We start from the raw sequence: 27,473 nt of genomic DNA on the forward strand, positions 1-27,473 counted from the left end.
AGCTTTAAGAGCAGGGGGCGTGTTATTATACGATGCCTTTTATTTGAATATACAGTAGTGGAGTCAGATTGCGTCTGATGTTTTTCTCTTTATCTGTGACTGACTAATGCAAGACATACAGTTAAATAACTAAGCAGCAAGCGTCTAGTCCTCAGGAATGAAAATAACACACTCAAAACGTTAATTTAGGAACCTTTTATTGGATCGTTCCTGTAAATAGTCAAACATTCATTCAAACCAACTAGGGGATTGCGCTATTCAGAACCATGGATTTGCACATTCTGGATCACAGACTGCGAGTGACCAGCATTTGCAAAAATGGTCTGGTCAATTTCACTCACCCCCTCATCAAACTAATTTTCCTGCGGAACAGAGCAAGGTAAGGTTGTTTGCATGACGAGATTATTTTAGCTAATTTAAAACAGTCAGCGATCCTAAAACCAGCAACAACAAAACAAAAAAAGCAGTTCGCACTCGCTGATAGCAGACATGCTTGCTAGCTAACGTTTGCTAGTTTGTTAACCCTGTCTCACATTCATCTGCTATGTAAATGTTATGATATACTGTAGTTAGCGACGCTATCCCGTTCAATTAAGGCCGTAATTGTGCATGTCATGCTATGTCGATGTAGCCAGCTGCACCCCTAAACAATGATTTAAAACGTTGACCAAAGGTAACCAGACCATTTAATGTGGTGCACTGTTTATTGTACTTGCCGTCAATGAATGAGCACACCAGTCCAAAATGTAGTAGTGTTTAATTTTTCTATACTAATATCAGTCTTTCATTTGCTGAAACAGTAGCTCAGTAAATGTTTAGCTAGTATTTTGAAGAGTGATCATTAGAAAACCTAAAGTATGTTTAGTTGTTATTAGGCCTATTGGTAACTATGCCAACAAACAAAACACGTATTCAGTGTTCAGATACAGGTGGTCTTTGGGCAGAGCAATTGTGTAGTCAACCCCGCCTCACTTTCACTGTTTTCTATTCAGGTACTTGTCTGTTCTTACATGATATTATGATGATGAAAGCACTTTCCTTTCAATGGGACCTAATCACTTCCCCAAGACTTGTCATGGCAAAGGCAGCTCTCTGGAAATTCATCTTTAAAGAGCCTGAATATAAAGCTTTTAAAGTGTCTGGAATGGATGGTGGCTGCAGTGGCAATTTTTAGTTAATCCCTGGAAATCCTGCCTTTGTTATGTAATTGTTTATGACTCGGCCTGTCCTGCATATGCATCAGCCGGAAGAAAGGATTAAACATCTAGCAGTAACTATACAGGCTAGCAGTATATTATATAGTAGTAGCCTATATAATTGTAGGCCTATGAATTCAGAGGTGGAAAGGAGGCTCAACATACACAGTAGGCCTACATAGTTTGGGAAGAAATGCCATCCATGCCAAGTTGGAAAAGGCTGTTTTTAAAAGGTGATTTTTATAGCCTAGACCCCACTTTGTGTTCTGCGAAGTCTCAGCGGCTCTACTGGCAGTCTTCAAGGACTTGCTTATCATAAAGGTTTCACAGATCAATCCAGAAACATCAGTCTACCAGCTCAGGCGCCATACTCGTCTGACAAGCGTCACTGATGATAGAGTTGGCCTTGACTCCTCCCCCCACCCCACACACTGGATATATTGCTCAATGAAAGCTTCTAAAGGTGTTAGTCACCCAAAGAGTTCCTCAGCTTCTCCCTCCAGTGAGTCATTAGTAGGTTATTCATTGTACCTGCTGGCCTATGGATACACTTCATGACAGGTCAGCTACTAGGGTTGAATCCAAAGAAAAGTCAGAATGAAGTAGAATTGCCCTGTCATGCAGTAACAGCTTAGGGACTTAGGCTGTTAACCTACATGGGTTTTGTCTCCCTTTGTTGTTGCTTTGTAGTTATGTCATATTCTGTTGTCCTGGTTGTTTTCCTGTTTTGGGGTAAGGATCAGGCCATGTGGAAAAATAATGGTTTAGACTGAATTGTTTTGAGTTACCATGAATGCATTTGGGGAACATAACAACAACAACCCTAATATAAACAATGTTTTTTTTTTAATTTTAGACCGCTTCACAATATAATTGGTTTTAGACTACAGATCTCCCTCTTGTAGGGCTCTGCAATACATTAGAATATAGGGCACAAAATCACTCAAAAGCAAACAACCACAGAAGGAATTTTCAGGATAGGCTACCTAACCAGTCAGCACAGTATAGTAGCAAGCAGATCTTGTAAGCTGTTTTCTTGTTACAGCTCTGTCTGACAGTTTCTTCAGTAGCACAATTCTCATTCCGCAACAATCTATTGTAGAATATCTGTGTGAGTGTATTATTGAATCTTAAGTAGCCTACTCTAGTGTTCAGCAATAACCAGCTGGTAATGGTAACTTTATTGATCATCGCTCTCTCTCACCAAGTTTCTGGTTCTTCTTGTGTTATTCTTCTGCTGAAATAAGCACCATCAGCCTTCATGATAAGGGTTTGAAGGAAAGGTTAAGGATTATCTCTCTCCCAGCTGAATTTAGTGTCTGCTACAGTGTTAATCTGTAAGGCTGTGGTGGTGGTCAGGGATGCACACTCATACTGTATAATGTTAGCCAGTAGCCTGTGTTGCTGCCTGCCCCCTGACCTCTGCAGCTTGCTGACGAGAGAGCATGGGTCGCAACTCTGAGCCAAAACTAATGTGGATTTCTTTTCTTCTCCATTTGCCTTCTACAGTAGGCAGTCAAGGGCCCTTGGTTAGCAGCAGGGGGAGAGCTGGGTAAACTTCATCCATTGTTCATTCGAAGACACTCTGTGAAAGTGGAACGCCCATTAGGTCAGCCTCTAGCCAATCGCAAGTTTAGACACATACACCATGTTCATCCAGAGTTGGTGGGAGATGGTTCATAACACAGAACGCCATCACGGCTCACAACCCTCACCTTTCCTCTGACGGAACTTTCCTCTGTATTGGTAAAGAACATCATTTTGAGTGCCATTTTTTTCCAAGTCTCTCTTTCACTTGATCTCTTGCCCTCACACCACAAAATAAATAAATTGTTTATCACCAATCATAAATGTGCTGACTGTGCCTTTGTTGCATCATGGAGACACATGAGAATGGAATGGATGTTTACTTTTATCATCTAAGGCTGGAATAAAGAATTAGAATGTTAAACCTCTGTGTCAGTGCCGCAGATGTTTTGTAGAAGCTTTTATAGAAAATCTAGAATGACTAGCACAGAAACAGGAAACTATCCTAACCCAGCAACAGCGTCACGTGGTTGGGAAGTTAAATACCCAGCTCCAAACCATTTTAAGAATGTGCCTGCATCAATTAGGCTACACTCTCCCTTTGGTAATTTTTTTTGGATCATTAATAAGCTTTTAAATGTTTGCAACCTTAACAAAGCAGACTGAGGGTTGCTACCTGTTAGAACAATCCTCTACCCCTTCTTCTAGCAGGCTTTACAATAACAAGTCGGAAATCTAGAAGTAAATTTCGAGGTTGAGAATGAAGCAAACTTTCACTGGCCTCGTTCATGCTCTGACGGGCGCTGGGCTACCTAGCAGTATGTAGCTGTAGAGCCGGACAGGGTGAGAGGTCAACAGGAAGGGCTGACTGTGAGGTGACAGTAGACAATGGTCTGCTGAGTTAGCTCGCTGCCTTGCTTGCTCTACAGACGGCTGGGTGGAGCTATGCATTTTGTCCCCTCTCACTGGTTGTGTCCGAAATGGCTCCCTAGTCCCTACTGTATGATGTGCAGTACACTACTCTGTAGGGAATAGGGTGCCATTTCGGATCCACGCCTCTCTCTGGATTGATTGCCCTGTCTCATGAAACCAGCGGATTACGTTTTGCTGAGTAGGACCCCGTACAGGATTCTAGTGTTATACAGATGGGGGGATAGCCATGGGGGGGTGTTGCTGTCTGTTGCTGAGGCAGAATAACAGTGAAGTGGAAGGTGTTGCACTGTTTAATCATCCAGAAGATTGGTCTGACTCTTAACTCTGCATCCGTGACAACGACCATAGGAGTTGACTATACAAGTCTACAGAACCAACTGATCTGGGGCCAGGCTATTTCCCCTTTGGTTTTGCAGCAACCTTGCAAGGGAGAGAGGCGTGGTCTTGAATGAGCCACATACTGTATGTTTATGCTGAATGGACTTCCTGTTCTTTCACTCCTCTCCTGCAAAACTTCTACTTTGTATTATGCATAGTCCTCGTGAACCGCTCTCTTCTGCTGGCCAGGGGGCATTCTGCCACAAAGACAACATTGTGGACAGAGTGTCTCCAAAACTCCTGTCTCTCTCTGAGACCAAAGTATTTTCGGTTCAGGCCTGAAATAATGAAGCCAGTCGGAGTCCCCCGCTTACCCCAATGTACCCAGTGTCCCCCACTGCTAGGCAGCACAGCATTGGGCCTAATGAATGGGGCCCTCGAAAGAAGGACCATCCTGCCGTCCCATCTCAGAACGGCCTGGTTTGGCTCTGCTCTCTCTAGGATTAAAAAACACAGTGGGTGATTGAAGCAAAGCAGAGCCTTGTTCGATTGGGTGCACACATTGTGAGCAGACCAGGCATGCTGGGGGAATATTGGCACAGTGAAGACTAGAGTTTGGTGCTTGGCCAGAGGGCACTAGGTTTAAATCACCCCTAACACACACACCATCGCCATACTACACAGTAACACTCAGAGTGGCAACATGTTTTAGTTTGTTCTGAAAATGGTGATCTAATCTTCTCTCTCCCTTTCTCTCAGATGCAAGTTCTTCAGTCTGACAGAGACCCCAGAGAACTACACTGTTGTCCTGGATGAAGAGGGATTTAAAGGTAAATGACTCCTCCTTTGTATCAACCAGAGATGCACCACTTAACAAACCTCCACCCCCAGCCTATTCTCAATCACACTCCCTTAACATCCTGAAGTCAACAACTTCAACGTCACATGTTTTTTATGGCCGAAACTCTTTTTCTTTTGAGGTATTTTATTCCCAATGTCTGTATCTCACAGATGTAGTTGACATTACAGGCACATTTTGCCTCCAGGCCTTCTCTATCTTTCTGTCTATTTTAAGAGGTGAAAGCTGGTGCAGAGAATCCACAAGGGGCTGCTTCTGACAAATGATTCCAACCAGAACAGTTCCCCTTTTGAAGGGGAATAGATAGAGAGAAGCAGAGCCTTGTAACACAATTAGACCCAACCAAATCATGAGAAAACAAAAAGATAATTACTTAACTATTTGCACATCATTACAACACTATATAGACATGTCATTTGAAATGTCGTTATGCTTTTGGATCTTTTGTAAGTGTAATGTTTACTGTTGATTTTTGAGAGCGAGATCAGAGTCCTGGCACTGCTGTGAATAAATACCATTAGTTTCCCAGCCTGAAAGGGTTGTTTTTCTTCATCCCCTGAAGCAATGGAAGTTCACTTCACACATTTTTAATTCAAACCAGGCTCATCCCTGAGAACACTGAATTGTTGCATGACAGTGCTCTTCTTATGTGGAATTAAATAGGCTCTATAGCAACTAATATAAAAACATATTGCTATATAAGATTAAATAACATGGCAACAAAATACACTGAACAAAAATATAAAGTGTTGGTCCCATATTTCATGAGCTGAAATAAAAGATACCAGAAATGTTCCAAACACACAAAAAGCTTAATTCTGTCATTATGTGCACAAATGTGTTTACATCTCTGTTAGTGAGCATTTCTCCTTTGCCAAGATAACCCATCTACCTGACAGGTGTGACATATAAAGATCAGTACACAATTCCTGGAAGCTGAAAATGTCCCAGTTCTTCCACGGCCTGCTTACTCACCAGACATGTCACCAATTGAGCTTGTTTGGGATGCTCTGGATCGACATGTACGACAGCGTGTTCCAGTTCCCGACAATATCCAGCAACTTCGCACAGCCATTGAAGAGGAGTGGGACAACATTCCACAGGCCACAATCAACCGCCTGATCAACTCTAAGCAAAGGAGATTTGTCATGCTGCATGAGGCAAATGTTGGTCACACCAGATACTGAATCATATCCCTACTTTTTTTTGGTATCTGTGACCAACCGATGCATATCTGTATTCCCAGTCATGTGAAATCCATAGATTAGGGCTTAATGAATTTATTTAAATTGACTGATCTCCTTATATGAACTGTAACTCAGTAAAATCTTTGAAATTGTTCCAGGTTGCGTTTATTTCAATTTATTTCGGTAAACAAACATTGATTTGTGAAATCCAGTACAATGCATCTGCTAGTGTATTTCAAAAGGTGATTGTGCACATCTCCTTATACAACCCAATATACGAGTGCACTTTCCTCCCAGTTCCTATACTTCCTGTATAAATCAAATATTACATTAAAAGTTTGAGAGCTCACACCTGCTTCCCAAGTAGCTGCTGGGCTATCTGCTGTTGATGACCTGTTTGGGGAAGGGGTGAGGACTGATCAGTGTCCTGTCTGGGTCAGTTATGGCCCTCTACACCCTGTAGGGAATAGTGTTTCCCTGCCCTGTGCCCATCCTGTGTGAATAGACTGATGCAACCAGAGCGGAGAGTGAGAGGAGGAACTGGTTGAACCCTCCTTGACCCCTTCTCAGACCATAAACACACACACTCTGTTAAGAAGTCTAGCGATAGAAGTACTGCACCAGAATCAGCTTACTCTCCCCAAATCTTAGACTGACCTTAGATCAGTCTCTGGGGGCACTTCATCCTGCTCTCAACATACTGTAGGGACCATAGTGGGGATGGTGGAGAGTGGATGATGCCATTATTTACCCCCCCCCCCTCCCTCCGAAGGAAGTGGATGGCAGTGGGGGTGGGGTCCAATCAGAGGGAATTACTTAAAATAGCTGTGTAGACATAAGGTCAGGTTTGGAAAGTATTTTAAACATTTTAAGGGGTGGATCAGCTTAATATTGCGGAAAGAATATTGGTTCCATCAATGTAATTGTCTGCATCGTTTCCAATCCCCCATATATTTCTTTGGTAAATATGTATATATCCATACACGCATGCATACATATACACATATACATACACATTCCTATATAGACATACATACTTTTTAAAAGAATATACCTTTATTATTATTCCCCGCAAACCCTTCCACCGATCCCCCAATTAGAGTAAACTAATAAACACTTCTGCTTTTACCTTCAATTTATACATCTTAATACACATTTTACAGACACAGTCTATTTTACAATAGTTATATTTTGTTTGTTTTTATGTCCTTCCTCTATTTCTGATGTCCATCCAGTTTGATTTCTATTTGTAACTGTGCTATTTCACAAAAGTTCTGAACCTATATACATTTTACAGACCCGTATGTTTTACATGGTTTATCTTGTTATTAGTCCCACCCTTCTGCTCCATTCAACCCCTCCCATCTATCTCTCAACATCATCCATTTGGGATTTCTATTTGCCATATATTGTTCAACTGTGCTGTGATGCTTCAGAAAAGTACTGAACCTTTCTATTCTCATAGCTTCTACAGACTGTAAATTAAAAATAAACATTTTTGCTAAAATAATTATGATATTAATGATTGATTGACTATGACTTTTCAAATCACCCAGTATTGCTATCTGCATCGTTAGTTCTAGTCAAATGTTACAATTCTTCAGCCATTCCTGGACCTGTGACCAAAAATGAGCTACATATGGACAGTACCAAATAAATGACCTAATGACTCTGCCTCCTCACAGCAGAATCTGCAGAGCTGGGAAGAATGTATCCCCCATATATATATAACATTCTATTGGTTGCAAGAATTTTGTATAATAATTTAAATTGAAAAATTTGAAGTTTTGAATCCGGCGTTGTTTTGCGTATCAGTTCATAAACCATGTGCCATGGAATGGGTACATCGAACATCTCTTCCCAACTATTTTGCAATTTATATGGCACAGGTGTCAGTGTTTTGGTCCTTAAATGAAATTGGTGAATGTTTTTATTCATCACACTTTTCTTTAACCATTTATGTTCTTTAATACAGGGCCGACATACAAGTTCCTTACTTTTTTCCACTTGCCTCTTTCATTTTTGTGGTAATGCTGCAATTAATTGGTTGTAATTTTGGGTAGAGCAGACATTTCCATATGTCTGTGTTAGCTGCATGTGTGACAACTCCGCCAGTCCTATTTATGATATCATTCACTAAAATTATACCTTTTTAAAAAATGTATTTGAAAAATAGTTTTTTAAATTAATTTGTATATTTGAATTTAACCACAATATTTGTTGTATTATTTGTTCTGTCTTTTCAGGTGGATTAAACTGAAATTGCAACCAACTTTCTAAGGCCTGTTTAAAAAAGAAAGATATTTTGGAGATTATTTCCTTTTCAAACAACAGAAAGTGAGCAGGTGTAATCTGAATAAAGGGAAAAAGGCCCTTCCTGAATATAGGATGAGACATTTGTACCAATTTACTAGAGAACCAGTTTGGATTTAAGTATAACTTTTGTATGACTGATGCCTTTAGTGAGAGGTCTAATGCTTTTCTATTTCATCATTTCTGCCCTCCGAATTCATATTCGTTATATAATTAGGCCCTTTTCATTTAATCTGGCTTGCCGTTCCAAATAAAATTGAATATTTTATGTTCATATAATTTAAAAAGCAGGAAAGTAGCAACTTTGCATTGGGCTTGTATGTACGATTGCTTTTAGAAAGAAGGCCTAACTTAGCTGTGGGTTTTCTGTTCAATACAGTATAGACCACTAGTGGATAGTGTTTGTTTGAGTGAAGTGGTGTGTGTGTGTTCTGACATTACCTAACCCCCCCCCCCTCTCCCCCCTGCAGAGTTGCAGCCCTCGGAGCATCTACTGGTCGAAAGTTCCGTGTGGCTGCCACTCAACGTGGTCTCCAACGGCAACTCCTCCAGCAGCTCGCAGGCGGTGGGCGTGACCAAAATCGCTAAGTCTGTCATCGCCCCATTGGCCCAGCAGCATGTGTCAGTCTTCATGCTCTCGACCTATCAGACGGACTTCATCCTGGTGAGTCCCCTGTCTCTGTGACCCCTCCAGTTATTACCTGCTGGGGCTTATTGGGTTGTCTGATGTGATTCTTTATCATTGTTTTTCAACGTAATAGGTCTACATTTCTCTCTGAACATTCTGTAACGTTACTCCCTCCTAAACGTGCCACTGGTATCCAACCATTACAACAGTTGCTAAGCAATAGCCAAAGGCGTCATGCCCATAGGGGGCACAAGGGCACAGATTTGTCCTAATTTTTCAGATTTTAAATGAATTACTGAACTTCCTTTTTAAGCCCACGTTTTATCATTATTTATTTTAAAAAAGAGGAGGGTGCACACTCACTGGACCAAGTAAAGTGTACCCCCCCCATTTTCCCAAGTAAGTGGTCCCTTCCAAGGTGTGCCACAGAGCAAAGACACACAGTGTTTGATCTGCCTATAGCTGCCTGTGATGTGCAGGACTCTCAGGAGGTATGCTTGTAAATTCATTTGATCAAGCTATGTAGCCTACTGATTCCTTCTTGATGAGTAAATCATTTAAAAAAACATTTTTATTGGTTCTCTCTAATACCTCATAACTAGCTACCAAGCCATTTTAGGCTATTAATCAAGTTTGAGTAGCTTGTCTAATTATCTTAGCTGGCATGCCTGCTGACAAGATTGCTAGACTTTAGAAAAGCAAGCAATAACTATATACTGAATAAGACTCGCATTCCTTTCAATATTTTACCCAGATTTTAGCAGAGATGCAGAGAAGCATATTTGGTTCCTTTAAAAAATAACCATCAGTCAGGAGGATACAGACAGTTCAAGAGGTATGCTTAAATATGCCGAAAAAGAAACAGACTTTTGACATAGAATTAAGCATAATGATTATGGCTCTATTGCAGGAATAAGCTGTTTCAGGTGTTTGAAAAAATGCTAAGTTCTCAAACTCAAATCTGCCATCCTCACTTACTTTGTCCCCTCAAATCCTTGTCAAAGAAGAGCATTTTACACAATGGTGGGAGCAGTGGGTCAAAGTGTTGCATGTTACGGAAGACGCCGATGATAAGGTGTGATGAAGTAGGTATAGCTTTGCAAAGAAGTTGCATTTGTCCCACTCCAAACGTAAGATAAATGTTATAAGTACAAATAGGCCACTAGTCCATTTGAAGTAATAGAAGTGACTACAATGTAGCTTTTAGCAATGTTCTCTCTCTCAATGTCACTGACTGTCAGCCCGTATGTTGTCCGCTTACTGTAGGTGAGGGAGAAGGACCTGGTTGTAGTTATTAATACTGTCTTACTGTAGCTGAGGGAGAAGGACCTGGTTGTAGTTATTAATACTGTCTTACTGTAGCTGAGGGAGAAGGACCTGGTTGTAGTTATTAATACTGTCTTACTGTAGCTGAGGGAGAAGGCCTGGTTGTAGTTATTAATACTGTCTTACTGTAGCTGAGGGAGAAGGACCTGGTTGTAGTTATTAATACTGTCTTACTGTAGCTGAGGGAGAAGGACCTGGCTGTAGTTATTAATACTGTCTTACTGTAGGTGAGGGAGAAGGACCTGGTTGTAGTTATTAATACTGTCTTACTGTAGCTGAGGGAGAAGGACCTGGTTGTAGTTATTAATACTGTCTTACTGTAGCTGAGGGAGAAGGACCTGGTTGTAGTTATTAATAGTGTCTTACTGTAGGTGAGGGAGAAGGACCTGGTTGTAGTTATTAATACTGTCTTACTGTAGGTGAGGGAGAAGGACCTGGTTGTAGTTATTAATACTGTCTTACTGTAGGTGAGGGAGAAGGACCTGGTTGTAGTTATTAATACTGTCTTACTGTAGCTGAGGGAGAAGGCCTGGTTGTAGTTATTAATACTGTCTTACTGTAGGTGAGGGAGAAGGACCTGGTTGTAGTTATTAATACTGTCTTACTGTAGCTGAGGGAGAAGGACCTGGTTGTAGTTATTAATACTGTCTTACTGTAGCTGAGGGAGAAGGACCTGGTTGTAGTTATTAATACTGTCTTACTGTAGGTGAGGGAGAAGGACCTGGTTGTAGTTATTAATACTGTCTTACTGTAGGTGAGGGAGAAGGACCTGGTTGTAGTTATTAATACTGTCTTACTGTAGGTGAGGGAGAAGGACCTGGTTGTAGTTATTAATACTGTCTTACTGTAGCTGAGGGAGAAGGACCTGGTTGTAGTTATTAATACTGTCTTACTGTAGCTGAGGGAGAAGGACCTGGTTGTAGTTATTAATACTGTCTTACTGTAGGTGAGGGAAAAGGACCTGGTTGTAGTTATTAATACTGTCTTACTGTAGGTGAGGGAGAAGGACCTGGTTGTAGTTATTAATACTGTCTTACTGTAGGTGAGGGAGAAGGACCTGGTTGTAGTTATTAATAGTGTCTTACTGTAGGTGAGGGAGAAAGCCTGGTTGTAGTTATTAATAGTGTCTTACTGTAGGTGAGGGAGAAGGACCAGGTTGTAGTTATTAATGGTGTCTTACTGTAGGTGAGGGAGAAGGACCAGGTTGTAGTTATTAAGTGTCTTACTGTAGCTGAGGGAGAAGGACCTGGCTGTAGTTATTAATACTGTCTTACTGTAGGTGAGGGAGAAGGACCAGGTTGTAGTTATTAATAGTGTCTTACTGTAGGTGAGGGAGAAGGACCTGGTTGTAGTTATTAATACTGTCTTACTGTAGGTGAGGGAGAAGGACCAGGTTGTAGTTATTAATAGTGTCTTACTGTAGGTGAGGGAGAAGGACCTGGTTGTAGTTATTAATACTGTCTTACTGTAGGTGAGGGAGAAGGACATGGTTGTAGTTATTAATACTGTCTTACTGTAGCTGAGGGAGAAGGACCTGGTTGTAGTTATTAATACTGTCTTACTGTAGCTGAGGGAGAAGGACCTGGTTGTAGTTATTAATACTGTCTTACTGTAGGTGAGGGAGAAGGACCTGGTTGTAGTTATTAATACTGTCTTACTGTAGGTGAGGGAGAAGGACCTGGTTGTAGTTATTAATACTGTCTTACTGTAGGTGAGGGAGAAGGACCTGGTTGTAGTTATTAATACTGTCTTACTGTAGGTGAGGGAGAAGGACCTGGTTGTAGTTATTAATAGTGTCTTACTGTAGGTGAGGGAGAAGGACCTGGTTGTAGTTATTAATACTGTCTTACTGTAGCTGAGGGCGAAGGACCTGGCTGTAGTTATTAATACTGTCTTACTGTAGCTGAGGGAGAAGGACCTGGTTGTAGTTATTAATACTGTCTTACTGTAGCTGAGGGAGAAGGACCTGGTTGTAGTTATTAATACTGTCTTACTGTAGGTGAGGGAAAAGGACCTGGTTGTAGTTATTAATACTGTCTTACTGTAGGTGAGGGAGAAGGACCTGGTTGTAGTTATTAATACTGTCTTACTGTAGGTGAGGGAGAAGGACCTGGTTGTAGTTATTAATAGTGTCTTACTGTAGGTGAGGGAGAAGGACCTGGTTGTAGTTATTAATACTGTCTTACTGTAGGTGAGGGAGAAGGACCTGGTTGTAGTTATTAATACTGTCTTACTGTAGGTGAGGGAGAAGGACCAGGTTGTAGTTATTAATAGTGTCTTACTGTAGGTGAGGGAGAAGGACCTGGTTGTAGTTATTAATACTGTCTTACTGTAGGTGAGGGAGAAGGACCTGGTTGTAGTTATTAATACTGTCTTACTGTAGCTGAGGGCGAAGGACCTGGCTGTAGTTATTAATACTGTCTTACTGTAGCTGAGGGAGAAGGACCTGGTTGTAGTTATTAATACTGTCTTACTGTAGCTGAGGGAGAAGGACCTGGTTGTAGTTATTAATACTGTCTTACTGTAGGTGAGGGAGAAAGCCTGGTTGTAGTTATTAATAGTGTCTTACTGTAGGTGAGGGAGAAGGACCTGGTTGTAGTTATTAATACTGTCTTACTGTAGGTGAGGGAGAAGGACCTGGTTGTAGTTATTAATACTGTCTTACTGTAGGTGAGGGAGAAAGCCTGGTTGTAGTTATTAATAGTGTCTTACTGTAGGTGAGGGAGAAGGACCTGGTTGTAGTTATTAATAGTGTCTTACTGTAGGTGAGGGAGAAGGACCAGGTTGTAGTTATTAATACTGTCTTACTGTAGGTGAGGGAGAAAGCCTGGTTGTAGTTATTAATAGTGTCTTACTGTAGGTGAGGGAGAAGGACCAGGTTGTAGTTATTAATGGTGTCTTACTGTAGGTGAGGGAGAAGGACCAGGTTGTAGTTATTAAGTGTCTTACTGTAGCTGAGGGAGAAGGACCTGGCTGTAGTTATTAATACTGTCTTACTGTAGGTGAGGGAGAAGGACCAGGTTGTAGTTATTAATACTGTCTTACTGTAGGTGAGGGAGAAGGACCTGGTTGTAGTTATTAATACTGTCTTACTGTAGGTGAGGGAGAAGGACCAGGTTGTAGTTATTAATACTGTCTTACTGTAGGTGAGGGAGAAGGACCAGGTTGTAGTTATTAATACTGTCTTACTGTAGGTGAGGGAGAAGGACCTGGCTGTAGTTATTAATACTGTCTTACTGTAGGTGAGGGAGAAGGACCTGGTTGTAGTTATTAATACTGTCTTACTGTAGGTGAGGGAGAAGGACCAGGTTGTAGTTATTAATACTGTCTTACTGTAGGTGAGGGAGAAGGACCAGGTTGTAGTTATTAATACTGTCTTACTGTAGGTGAGGGAGAAGGACCTGGCTGTAGTTATTAATACTGTCTTACTGTAGGTGAGGGAGAAGGACCAGGTTGTAGATATTAATACTGTCTTACTGTAGGTGAGGGAGAAGGACCAGGTTGTAGATATTAATACTGTCTTACTGTAGGTGAGGGAGAAGGACCTGGCTGTCGTTATTAACACTCTGGAGGAGGAGTTCAACATCTACAGAGAGGTGGGGGGAGAGTACTCTGCTGTTCTCAGCCAAGATGTCCACAATGGCTTCCAGAAGAACGGCAAAGAAGGTACGTCACAGCAGAGAGGGGGGGGTGTGACTGAATGTATTGGAGGGAGTCACAGAAAGGGACAGACATAGAGAAACGATAATAGAGAAACGATAATATCAGTGCTCTTTTTTTAAGGGAACTATGGGTAACAGAATAGCCATGTTTTACAATAAAATCCCCCCACATGATAAAGTGAAGACATGCTTGTACTCTATAACACTACTTCTCACTGTCCCAGTGCTATAGGTTATTTCAGGTTGGGTTCAGGTTCTAAACTATTATTCCCCTTCTGTTTCATATCCAGCCCCCCAGCTGACAGTGCACCCTTTGCTGATACCTCAGAACCAGTTCTGTGTGATGAGTCTGGACCCAGACACTCTGCCTGCCATCGCAACAACACTCATCGACGTTCTCTTCTACTCCGACAGGTGAGCCTTGCTCCCTGCAAAACCCTTGTCCCTTTTATCAGAGTTGTTGCCTTACCAGTTCAAGTCAAGATGGCTGCAGTGTGAAATCCTTACTTAGGGTAATGGTTCTGCCATATTTTTGTAAACAAGTTGTTTTAAGACGGCACATAAGTGGTCTTATTCTGAGTCTGTGGTGTAAATGATTTTCTTCCTCAGTCCTAAAGAGGGCGCTCTTCCCAGCCAGGACCTGGACTGTATCAAGTTCTTTTCCTTCTCTCTGATCGATGGCTACGTCTCTCTGGTCATGGACACAGAGGCACAAAGACAGTAAGACTCATCTCCTCTTACCTCTCTTACATCTGAGCTGACAAAGTTTCACTTTGTGGGTGGCCTATCGGTTAGAGCGTTGGGCCAGTAACCAAAAGGTTGCTAGTTAGAATCCTTGAGTCAAGACGGTAAAAAAATGTCTGTGCCCTTCAGCAAAGCACTTAACCCTAATTGCTCCAGGGTCCCCATTGATAATGGCTGACCCTGGACGTGACCCCACTCTCTGAGGGTCTTAAGATATGCAAAACCACACTCCCCCTATCTCAATTTCTCACATGCGTATAATACACACAAGAAATAGGACATATAAGCACCCACCTAATTATTATTTTAAATATTTTTTTCTTAGCAGTCAAACTGCCGACGTGTTCACGTCATGTGACATGCACACATCATTGCTATAGTATTTGGAAGATGAATACACAACGCAGAGTTTGAGAGGACTAAAAATTAGAGTACCAATGGTCAATAGCTAATTGTAAGTAGAAGTTGGGTTTCAGTTCAACATCTGTGGAATGTCACTCCTGAACTCAGAGCAACGTGTTCTACGTGGGCCACATTTTCATTGGTCTGTACATTGAGTCTGGAGTGGGATACTTGTTATTTGGCCATTGGCCAAGTTGTCCTGCAAGGACTTCTGATTGGTCAACCCCAGGCTAGGGTGGGGGGTTATAAGTGGCATCCTGTCCTTTGTTCTGGGGGGAAATGCTGAGGACAGGGGGAGACTGAACATCTGACTCCCACCATAACATTTAGATTTGTCCTCTCTGAATAAACCTATTTTTCTCCCCCTGATTTGCTTTGGAGTTTGTTTTATTGAAGGATAGATATACATTGCTAACATCATTTAGACGTTGTTTACACGTGACACTTACATGTTATGTGTCAGTTTACTATTTCATATCAGACAATGAACATGAAATGTCCATCTTATACAATGAAAGAAATCTTATAAGACAACCCTATGCTTAGCATGACTGTAAAATAGTACATTTAGCTAAAATAGGCATATCACAAAGAACAGTAACAACTTATTTTCTGGTATATAATAAAGAAGATTAGGCTAGTTAATATGCAGCCGGCACTCCTGGATCTAGGCCTAAAGTGCCATCGCAAAGTATTCAGACCGCTTTTTCTTATTATTCCACATTTTGTTACATTACAGCCTCATTCTAAAATGGATTACTTAAAAAAATATATAATTGAGGAACATGCTTAATTTGATCCATTTTAAAATAAGGCTGTAATGTAACAATGTGGGAAAAGGGAAGGGGTCTGAATACTTTCCAAATACACTGTATTTCAAAAATAAAATGGACAGTGCCCAGTGCGGAAAGTTGATTAGGCCAATTTACTAAAAGCTTTGTTGGAGCCATTTTTAAGTAGGGTAGTCTTACCTGTTTGACAGACCCAATTATGCTATATTGGTCGTTATTTCCTCCAATAGGGAGTCTCCCCAGATCTTTTCAAAGGTCCCCCATAACCCCAGTTTACCTGACAGTGCAGCAGCTTTTCTCCAGTTTACCTGACAGTGCAGCAGCTTTTCTCCAGTTTACCTGACAGTGCAGCAGCTTTTCTCCAGTTTACCTGACAGTGCAGCAGCTTTTCTCCAGTTTACCTGACAGTGCAGCAGCTTTTCTCCAGTTTACCTGACAGTGCAGCAGCTTTTCTCCAGTTGACCTGACAGCGCAGCAGCTTTTCTCCAGTTGACCTGACAGTGCAGCAGCTTTTCTCCAGTTTACCTGACAGGGCAGCAGCTTTTCTCCAGTTTACCTGACAGTGCAGCAGCTTTTCTCCAGTTTACCTGACAGCGCAGCAGCTTTTCTCCAGTTTACCTGACAGCGCAGCAGCTTTTCTCCAGTTTACCTGACAGTGCAGCAGCTTTTCTTTTCCAGTGGGTTTTGTCTGTATTCCACCCTATCTAGTGTTTTATGAAATTGCAACTGTAGATTTCCTTGCTGAACTCCTATGTGATGGGGTCGAGTCTCTAGATTTCCTTGCTGAGCTCCTATGTGATAGGGTCGAGTCTCTATATTCCCTTGCTGAGCTCCTATGTGATAGGGTCGAGTCTCTAGATTTCCTTGCTGAGCTCCTATGTGATAGAGTCGAGTCTCTAGATTTCCTTGCTGAGCTCCTATGTGATAGGGTCGAGTCTCTAGATTTCCTTGCTGAGCTCCTATGTGATAGTGTCGAGTCTCTAGATTCCCTTGCTGAGCTCCTATGTGATAGTGTCGAGTCTCTAGATTCCCTTGCTGAGCTCCTATGTGATAGAGTCGTCTCTAGATTCCCTTGTCTCTAGATTCCCTTGCTGAGCTCCTATGTGATAGGGTCGATTCCCTTGCTCTCCTAGATTCCTTTATATTCTTGCTGAGCTCCTATGTGATAGGGTCGAGTCTCTAGATTCCCTTGCTGAGCTCCTATGTGATAGGGTCGAGTCTCTAGATTCCCTTGCTGAGCTCCTATGTGATAGGGTCGAGTCTCTAGATTCCCTTGCTGAGCTCTTACGTATCTGGGGGAATAATTAAATGGTTCTCATGGGCAATTTTAAACTGGGACTGGTTATCGCCAAACTCCAACGCCATATAAGGGCTATGCAATACGTTGAATTTCACCCAGCTGATAAAGGCAGCTACAAGGCTGAACCCTAAAGACCTATCTAAATCAACGCTAATTGATATTATCCTAACTAATAACCTGCGTAAGTACCCAGACATCTGTATCTGCCCAAACAATGTGCGTGTGCAAGGCATAATAAAATCCCCAAATTACCCCCTCGGGTAATAAAGGGAATGTCAAGCAGTTTTGTGAACAGGCTTTCCTGAATGAACTTTCTGCATGTGACTGGGAAAAGATGTACATTCCTTCCAGACATTGAGATGGCGTACTCCTAAACTGGGCAAAAAATGAAACGTCCTCTCACTGTCAACTGTGTTTATTTTCAGCAAACTTAACATGTGTAAATATTTGTATGAACATAACAAGATTCAACAACTGAGACACAAACTGAACAAGTTCAACAGACATGTGACTAATGGAAATTGAATAATGTGTCCCTGAACAAAGGGGGGATCAAAATCCAAACTAAAAGTCAGTATCTGGTGTGGCCACCAGCTGCATTAAGTACTGTAGTGCATCTCCTCCTCGTGGACTGCACCAGATTTGCCAGTTCTTGCTGTGAGATGTTACCCCACTCTTCCACCAAGGCACCTGCAAGTTTCTGGACATTTCTGGGGGGAATGGCCCTAGCCCTCACCCTCCTATCCAACAGTTCCCAGAGGTCTTCGCTGGCCATGGCAGAACATTGACATTCCTGTCTTGCAAGGAAATCACACACAGAACGAGCAGTATGGCTGGTGGCATTGTCATGCTGGAGGGTCATGTCAGGATGAGCCTGCAGGAAGGGTACCACATGAGGGAGGATGATGTCTTCCCTGTGACGCACAGTGTTGAGAACGAGCTCAGTCCGATGATGCTGTGACACAACTCCCCATACCATGACGGACCCTCCACCTCCAAATTGATCCCGCTCCAGAGTACAGGCCTCAGTGTAACGCTCATTTCTTCTATGATAAACGCAAATCCGACCATCACCCCTGGTGAGACAAAACCACGACTCGTCAGTGAAGAGCACTTTTTGCCAGTCCTATTTGGTCCAGCGACTGTGGGTTTGTGCCCATAGGCGATGTTGTTGCTGGTGATGTTTGGTGAGGACCTGCCTTTACAACAGGCCTAGAAGCCATCAGTCTAGCCTCTCTCAGCCTATTGCGGACAGTCTGAGCACTGATGGAGGGATTGTGCGTTCCTGGTGTTACTCGGGCAGTTGTTGTTGCCATGCTGTACCTGTCCCGCAGGTGTGATGTTCAGATGTACCGATCCTGTGCAGGTGTTGTTACACATGGTCTGCCACTGCGAGGACGATCAGCTGTTCGACCTGTCGCCCTGTAGCGCTGTCTTAGGCGTCTCACAGTACGGACCGGGGCCGTTTCTTTTTTTGCTGAGTTTATTTCCATAAGCTTTTGTGAACTAGAAATAACTTGACATTAAACTGTATTTTGAAAGGTCTCCGGTCACCATTCAAGTAATAGGCAACATTAAACATATACATTCACACGGTATTGGGGACCTATTTAATTTTTATTTTGTATTCTTACTGGTCCAGTTTTACGATTTCCATCTTAACTCTCCTTCACCCTGGTGTGAAGGAGCGCAATGGCAGAGCAGACCGTGTACAGGCTATTACATGCCAATGGATACATGCCAATATATTTTTCACAACATCTAAACGGATTGGCTTCCCTTCTCCAAAACTCTCCCTACTGAACCAAGAAGTGAACAAACACACTATACAGCGCAAAGCCCACCTCATGATCTCCTGTCCTGCCTTCTAGTCCACACTGTTTTGATCTTCCTAAAAGTCCTCGCATCCGGTCCTAAAAGTCCTCGCCTCCGGTCATAAAAGTCCTCGCCTCCGGTCCTAAAAGTCCTCGCCTCCGGTCCTAAAAGTCCTCGCCTCCGGTCCTAAAAGTCCTCGCCTCCGGTCCTAAAAGTCCTCGCCTCCGGTCCTAAAAGTCCTCGCCTCCGGTCCTAAAAGTCCTCGCCTCAGGTCCTAAAAGTCCTCGCCTCCGGTCCTAAAAGTCCTCGCCTCCGGTCCTAAAAGTCCTCGCCTCTGGTCCTAAAAGTCCTCGCCTCTGGTCCTAAAAGTCCTCGCCTCAGGTCCTAAAAGTCCTCGCCTCCGGTCCTAAAAGTCCTCGCCTCCGGTCCTAAAAGTCCTCGCCTCCGGTCCTAAAAGTCCTCGCCTCAGGTCCTAAAAGTCCTCGCCTCCGGTCCTAAAAGTCCTCGCCTCCGGTCCTAAAAGTCCTCGCTTTGTGAGAGAAGCAGACATGAAAGAGAACTTTAGCCTACCGATGTCAACTAGATTTTTCATTTATATCATTATGGTGAGCAAGGCTTCAATTCGTATTCTAGAGTAACAAGTAGGCTAATGACGAGAAGCTTCATGTATCCAATTTTTGTTGACTAACAAATAGCCTACCAAATGGCAGAAATTATCAGCAGGAACATCAATAACAATGTAATACAACAAAATTAACATGAGGCCTAGTGCTTATTTGACTCTATGCACCTTGCTTTATTTGAAAGGATTTGACGATGGTTAGTTTGAGACTTAGAGGAAAACAGTGCAACGGGTAATGATAGGCCTACACAGTTGAAGACATGACGCACGGGCCCCAAGGACTATAAGCAGCGAAGTTGATGGATACCTTTGAGACAGTGGATTGATGCATGTTGTATATATTACTATTGTTATTAAAAATGTGCCTGCAGTGCCATATAAGACATGTCAAACTCGCAGAGGGCCGAGTGTCTGTGGGTTTACGCTCTTCCCTTGTACTTGATTGAGGAATTAAGGTCACTGGTTAGTAAGGAACTCTCCTCACCTGGTTGTCTGGGTCTGAATTGAAAGGAAAAAACAAAAACCAGCAGACACTAGGCCCTCCATTGAATGAGTTTGAAACCCCTGTTGAAAGAGGACACTTCTTTTGAGCCTAAAATAAAGAAAATAGAATAAAGAAATATGTAGACCTTCCCGCAGTTGAGACTGTACGGTATTATAATAGCACTATGGCTCCAGGCTATTGCTTTTAAGAGTCAGGCGTCACACAGACGTTAGTCAGGCGTTCAATGGTAGGCGATAGCCAGATGGTGGTGCTGTTGCTCCTCCTAAATTCTGGCCTGTGATACTTGGTAGCAGCAATGACCAACACTGTGTGTGTGTCTGTGTGTATTCTAGGTTCCCTGCTGATCTTCTCTTCACAAGTTCCTCCAGGGAGCTGTGGAGGATGGTGCGCATTGGGGGACAGCCTCTGGGTTTCGGTAAACTACCTTTTAATCCATCCTCTGAAAGACCCACTATAAGTAGGTTAGGATCATGCCCAACTCTAACGTGGGTAGACTGATACTTATACTGATACTACAAATACTTAATTGTTGATCTCTCCATCTCTCTTCTCTTCTCCAGACGAGTGTGGCATTGTTGCCCAGATATCCCAGCCCTTAGCCGACAACGACATCTCAGCCTATTATATCAGCACCTTCAGCTTCGACCATGCCCTGGTGAGCAAGCCTTTAGCTGCTAATGTGACAGCCACTGGCACCCAGCTTTACACTACAGAACATGGAGTATAGAACTTTAGAAGAGGGTATGTTCTGATTCTGACCAACAGAGGGCACTGTTCACCCCTGGATAAAGGGTAGCGTGTAGTTTAATGACTGTGATAGTTATTTTATCCAAGAATACAGTAGCAGGTGTTTGCAACGGGGCTTATAAACATCACAAGAATGTCAGCAGTGCTATCAGATGACAGAATGAATGTTTGATTTGTCAGAGGATGCTAAATCAACCGCTTCCTGTGGACTTTCCAGCTTTTGATGGTCTGACGTGTCTTCTGCACTATCTGCATAGTTGACACCTGAATGACACTGATAGTTTGACGTGAGATACCTGACTGAGAGATAAGCTGTCAGTCAGAATACTTCTCATGCTGAAGACAATCAGATTATAAATGGAAAACCATCCACATTGCGGAACCTGACATATTGCTTCCGGACAAGCTAAACAAACCTTTTGGGCACCTTCTTCGCCCACTTTGAAGATAACACAGTGCCACCGACGCGGGCCGCTCCCGAGGACTGTAAGCTCTAGTTCTCCGTGGCCGACGTGAGTAAGACGTTTAAGCGTGTTAACCCCCTCAAGGCTGCCTGCCCAGATGGCATCCCTAGCCGCGTCCTCAGAGCATGTGCAGACCTGCTGGCTGGAGTGTTTTTAAGGACATATTCAATCTCTCCCTATCACAGTCTGCTCTCCCCACTTGGTTCAAGATGTCCACCATTGTTTCTGTACCCAAGAAAGCAAAGGTAACTGACCTAAATGACTATCGCCCCGTAGCACTCACTTCTGTCATGAAGTGCTTTGAGAGGCTAGTTAAGGATCATATCACCTTAGCTGTCACCCACTGCAATTTCCATACCCCCCCAATACATCCACGGATGATGCCATCACACTGCACACTGCCATATCCTATCTGGACGAGGAATACCTATGTAAGAATGCTGTTCATTGACTACAGCTCAGCCTTCAACATAGGGCTGTGGCGGTCATGACATTTTGACAGCCGGGCATTGTCAAGCAAATAACTGCCGGTCTCAAGGTAATTGACTGTTAATTACGTGAACACATTTAGCCTACAAGCCACAGGTGCAGACCTTTGGAACATCTACATTTTAAAAAGTATAATAAATCAATTTAATATACGCCATCACAATACATCCATTATTTATTTTGGCTCATAGAAACATGATATGAAGGGACAGAATATCCAGAAGGCCAGAATAGCATACTCTGAGTTGTCAGTATGTCAGGCCCCAATATGGCTATGGGCTACACTAGTTAATTTAGCAGAGAAGATATACCTAAAATTCTGTGGCATTATTTTATAGTATGAAGCACGTCCTTGTTATTGAATTCTGAGACGCATATTGAAGATGTTAGAAGAACTGTCCACATTTATCCTTCAACAAGATGAGTAGGCCTAACGAACATTAAAAGCACTAGCATATGTCAATCCACTCTCCTCTATTAGTACAAAAGTTGACCTATTCTAAAAGTTGTCCTTCTGTGCAATGAATAAATATTCCAAATATATTCTGGGACAGTTGTGGGATGTGATAGATCCCAAATTAATACAACCATACGCATGAAATAAAACACTTTTAAAAGTAATGAGGCTGATGCAACACGTTTAGCTTAAAATGTTGATAAACTATTAGGCTATTTCTTCATATTTATAAGCGCAGCAATGCGCACATAGCAGTTGGCTATAAGCGCAAATATTCAAAAATGCAATTAACTAATGACCATCAGCAGCATCAGAGCTTGAAGAAGCCTAGTTACCATGACTAAACGGTCATGTGGAATTTGACTGCGGTCATGACTGGTGACCTCCGGTGTGGCGGTAATACTGTCACCGTAACAGCCCCACTTCAGCACCATAGTACCCTCCAAGCTCATCATTAAGCTCAGGACCCCCAGTCTGAACCCTGCCCTGTGCAACTGGGTCTTGGACTTCCTAATGGGCCGCCCCCCAGGTGGTTAAGGTCGGCAAAAACACCTCCACTATGCTGATCCTCAACACAGGGGCCCCACAAGGATGTGTGCTCAGCCCCCTCCTGTACTCCCTGTTCATCCATGACTGCGTGGCCACACACGCCTCCAACTCAACCATCAAGTTTGCAGACAACACAACAGTGGTAGGCCTGATTACCAACAACGACGAGACAGCCTACAGGGAGGAGGTGAGAGCTTTGGCGGAGTGGTGCCAGGAAAATAACCTTTCCCTCAACGTCAACAAAATGAGGAGCTGATCTTGGACTTCAGGAGACAGCAGAGGGAACTCGCCTCCATCCAAATTGAAGGGCCACAGTAGAGAAGGGGAAAAGCTTCAAGTTCCTTGTCGTACACATCGCTGACAATCTAAAATGGTCCACCCACGCAGACCGCGTGGTGAAGAAAGCGCAACACCGCCTCTTCAACCTCTGGAGGCTGAAGAAATGTGTCTTGGCCCCTAAGACTCTCTTTACAGATGCATCATTGAGAGTGTCCTGTTTGACAGTATCACCGCCTGGTACAGCAACTGCACCATCGTAACCGCAAGGCTCTCCTGCGGGGGTAACACACCTGCCCTCCAGGACATCTACAGCACCCGGTGTCACAGGAAGGCCAAGAAGATCATCAAGAACCTCAGCCACCCGAGCCACAGTCTGTTCACCCCATTATCATCCAGAAGGAGAGGTCAGTACAGCTGCATCAAAGCTGGGACTGAGAGAAGGAAAAACAGCTTCCAGCTTAAATAGTCATCACTAGCCAGCCTCCACCCAGTACCCTGCCCTGAACTTAGTCACTGTCACTAACAGGCTACTGCCTGGTAACTCAACTCTGCACCTTAAAGGCTAATGCCTATGTACATTGACATGAAACATGAGACATGGTCACTTTAATAATGGAACACTGGTCACTTTAATAATGGTTACATACTGTTTTTCCCATTTCATATGTACAGTTGAAGTCGGAAGTTTACAAACACTTAGGTTGGAGTCATTAACTCGTTTTTCAACCACTCCACAAATGTCTTGTTAACAAACTATAGTTTTGGTATGTCAGTTAGGACATCTACTTTGTGCATGACACAGGTAATTTTTCCAACAATTGTTTACAGACAGATTATTTCACTTATAATGAACTGTATCACAATTCCAGTGGCTCAGAAGTTTAAATACACTAAGTTGACTGTGCACGCACACGCACACACACACCGGCATTATGGTAGCTGATTCATGTCGGAGAGACAGACAGCAAGGTTTATATAAATCTCCGCTGTTGAAAACTAAATGTCAGTCTAAAAGAAATGTGAGAATGACTAGATGCTTTTTATAGTGGAGATCAAGTTTATTAAGTGCCTGGCTGGACTGATGAGACTGTGGATTGTGCAGTCAGATGGAACAAAGTAAATAGGCATTTCAACATCATAGATTTAGCCGGTGGTAAATTGTGGAATAGACAACAGTTGGCACGGGGTTTTAATCTATCAGCATTCAGGATTAGACCTGTTGTATAATGTTAGATATTACTGCACTGTTGGAGCTAGGAACACAAGCATTTTGCTACACCTGCAATAACATCTGCTAAACACGTGTATGTGACCAATAACATCTGATTTAAGATGCTGATGGAGTAGGAATTGGACCCATATTCCATTCTGTTCTCTTCTCCTGTTCTACTGTAGGTACCTGAAGAGGACATAGTGAGTGTGACTGAGATGCTCCGGCAGCACAGGAAAGAGCCAGCCTGCTGATGGCGACCTGGCGGCTTGGTCCATACTACACCCCTCTCCGTGTCCTGGGGCAGTACAGGTCTGAAGAGAGATGCGAACTCCGTGCCTAGACTAGCACTGCAGCGTGAGCAGTATTAACCATAAACTTTGTTGCCATGACCACCAAAAGCACTTCAAGGAAGGGGTGTCTGAGGAGAGCCTCTTGTCTTCCCAGAATTCCCTGGGAGGCGCATTGTTTGGACGCTGCCAGGACCCCTGACCAATGGGACAAGGATATTGGTGAACTGAAGTACTGTTGTGATGATGGTAACACTGTACTTAAGGCCTGCAGGTATAATGCATTATGATGCAGTTATGTTTTCATTAGAAGACTTGTTATAGGCATATATAACCCCCTCATGTCTTGTTATCGTCTCATAAAGATCCTGACTGAATAACAGCCATCGAGTCATAGCCCATGCCTTGTAATAACGCATTATAAAGGCTTGTACATGTTTATAACATGTAATAATGCATAATACCCGCAGTTTATAAAATGTAACCGTGATGGATTTTCTTATGCTACTTACCTGCTTGCCGCAGGGCACAAACATGTTACTAGTACTATAAACAACACGACTGTCTTCCAGTGGTGTTCATATCGTAATGCTGTGTCAGAACGCCACCCTTTGTGTCAAAGGTCAAGTTATTTCATGGTTGAGTGAATTATGTGAAGCACAACTTATGCATTGGTAAAACATTATTCTCCATTGGTGCTTTCCTTTTTCTTTTTTTCGCCATATCTTCACAAATTGTACTTGTAGTAAGGCACATAAATGGGCTAATCGCACCCCAATAACTGAAGACGCTCAGTGATGTCAGCACAAGTCTTATTTTGGACAATCACATTAGAGAAAAAAAGACATACCGAAAAAAAACTAAGGTAAAGTTTGAGGTGTATTGGTGGAAATTAGTGTTAATTGTTAAACATATCAGAATGATATTTTCTTGAAAAACATACGCAGGCAATACTAGGGGGAAAAAAACAACATGCCATGATTTATCCAGGTTAAAGAGTAGCTTTATTCCGTGATGCAGTTTCAACATCAATATTTTTTTAAGGGTCAACATTTCTGTACTTTATTGTCTTATTCTTCAATTTTCTTTTTCAATTTGCACAATTAAGACATTTATTATTAAATAATGTATTGGTTCTGGTCTTCATTATGGATACATTGTCACCTCATTTTTTTCCCCCAGTTAACATTTGATTGTTAATTTACTTTTGTATGGATGAATTTACACTAAAATAGCTTAGATATGGGTTTGAGGCATTACACATGCTAAGTTATGCGATGTCTTCATGACAACCGTCTTGTTGAGTAGACTTGTAATCTATATTAGATGAGTGGGTGTGCATTTAAATGGGAGGAGAAAGTTCCACACTAAAACATGACATTTTTATAGAAATTCTAAGAAAATGTGACATTTCCTTTATTGGTTGTGGTTGAGACACCACTCATATATTAGAGTTGATCAAGCCATCATACGTGTCTCCTTCGCACACCAGCACAGAAGAACTCTAACAGACTTACAATATGTTTGGTAAATATTTTTACTGTACTCTTACAACAACAGTTAACCATTTGTGACATACTTGGATTGTTAAAAGAATAACCTACTATTGTTGGTGATTGTCAAGTTTTTGTGTGCATGTGTAAAGTGTGTGTTAAGTATACATACACACTGTGTAGCAAACATTGTAATAACCATGTTGCCCTTCACCAGTTTTACTCAGTGTCTTTCTAGTGATCATGTTGGAGACAGCACGTGCAGCACCCCACTCTGGAAATGTGGACAAGTATCAGAAGGCTTTAGAACAAACCATAGAGCTTTCCAAACTGTCAGATCATGAAGCTGGCATCCTCCTGACTAGTTACGTAAGTAACAAGATAGAATGGAGGTGGTTCGGTCAATATTTTTGCCCGAGACCCGATGAATTGCATTAGCTCCCCAGGTTAATGACTGGGCTTTATCTCAGTGGGCTAACCAAGTATTGAGGGAGTGTAGGGAACCGGGGGTCACAGTGACAAACCATAGTGACTGCCTCTTCTGGCGAATGAATTTCCCAAATTCCCCATGATTGGAAGTGATGACTTAACCCACGTGATCTCAGATGGTTTTCTCAGAACTGCCCGTCGCAGTGTCACAGCCATTATTGTTTGAAGCTCAACTTTCTGCCAATATTCCACAGGGTTAGACAGTGATGACTGTTAACCCACATGATTTCCTATGCTTTTCTCAGAACTGTATTATTCATAGGAAAGCTGTAACTACAGTGTAACAACCGCCGATTCAGATCTATGATGGTACCTTTTTACACTGCTCAGCATAGTTCTGAACTATACTAGAAAACAGGTCAATTGCACAAGGAGAATGTCCAGTGAACTGATTTGAATTCCCCCCATCGTGTTTGCAGATGAAAACAAATGGCTTCCTGAATGACCAGCAGGCCCCCAGCATGGATGGTGTTCCCTCCGCAACCATCGCTGGCTCCACCCCTAAGGAGAAGCTTCGGAACATCTCCAACAAAGCCATGATCTTCCACTGGCACATCGACATGGTAACCAAATACATGACTAAGATGTTGGAGGTCTCAGATAATGACACTCAGATTCTTCTGGGTCTCCTGAGCGATTCCAGGGACCGTCTCAAGAAACTCTCTGGCCGCGTAGAGGTGCTCCTGCAGTTTCTGGACCTAAACACACCCACTACTACGTCCACTAAGCCCCAAGACGTGCTCCGTGATGACTATGAGAAAAAGCTCTATGGCTGGGCTGTGCTAAACTGGCACAAGGAATTTCTGGCCATGGTGTTACAGGAAGTTGCTGGCTTTAAGGATAATAGTGTGTGAGGATTATATAAAGTGGTTGTTTGT

At 42.6% G+C, this 27,473-nt stretch overlaps 1 protein-coding gene across 1 annotated transcript; it reads left to right on the top strand.

Annotated features, from left to right (window-relative positions):
• Positions 1-33: 33 nt before the first annotated feature.
• Positions 34-25,759, top strand: LOC112262567 (cytosolic arginine sensor for mTORC1 subunit 1-like). Its single transcript, XM_024438187.2, has 9 exons — positions 34-379; positions 4,734-4,804; positions 8,804-8,997; positions 13,818-13,953; positions 14,240-14,363; positions 14,559-14,669; positions 20,461-20,543; positions 20,689-20,783; positions 24,509-25,759. Exons 1-9 carry the CDS (start codon positions 267-269, stop codon positions 24,575-24,577), a joined length of 996 nt encoding a protein of 331 aa, XP_024293955.2. The 5' UTR covers positions 34-266; the 3' UTR covers positions 24,578-25,759.
• The last annotated feature ends 1,714 nt before the right edge of the window (positions 25,760-27,473 follow it).

The sequence above is a fragment of the Oncorhynchus tshawytscha genome, linkage group LG12, assembly GCF_018296145.1.
Source record: "Oncorhynchus tshawytscha isolate Ot180627B linkage group LG12, Otsh_v2.0, whole genome shotgun sequence".
NCBI classification, from domain to species: Eukaryota; Metazoa; Chordata; class Actinopteri; order Salmoniformes; family Salmonidae; genus Oncorhynchus; species Oncorhynchus tshawytscha.

Bases quoted from the DNA above. Each gene is read 5' to 3' on its own strand.
- LOC112262567 (XM_024438187.2), top strand. From the start codon at position 267: ATGGATTTGCACATTCTGGATCACAGACTGCGAGTGACCAGCATTTGC. The intron at 14,364-14,558 runs GTGAGCCTTGCT...TTTCTTCCTCAG, and splicing joins GTTCTCTTCTACTCCGACAG to TCCTAAAGAGGGCGCTCTTC. The intron at 14,670-20,460 runs GTAAGACTCATC...TGTGTATTCTAG, and splicing joins GACACAGAGGCACAAAGACA to GTTCCCTGCTGATCTTCTCT.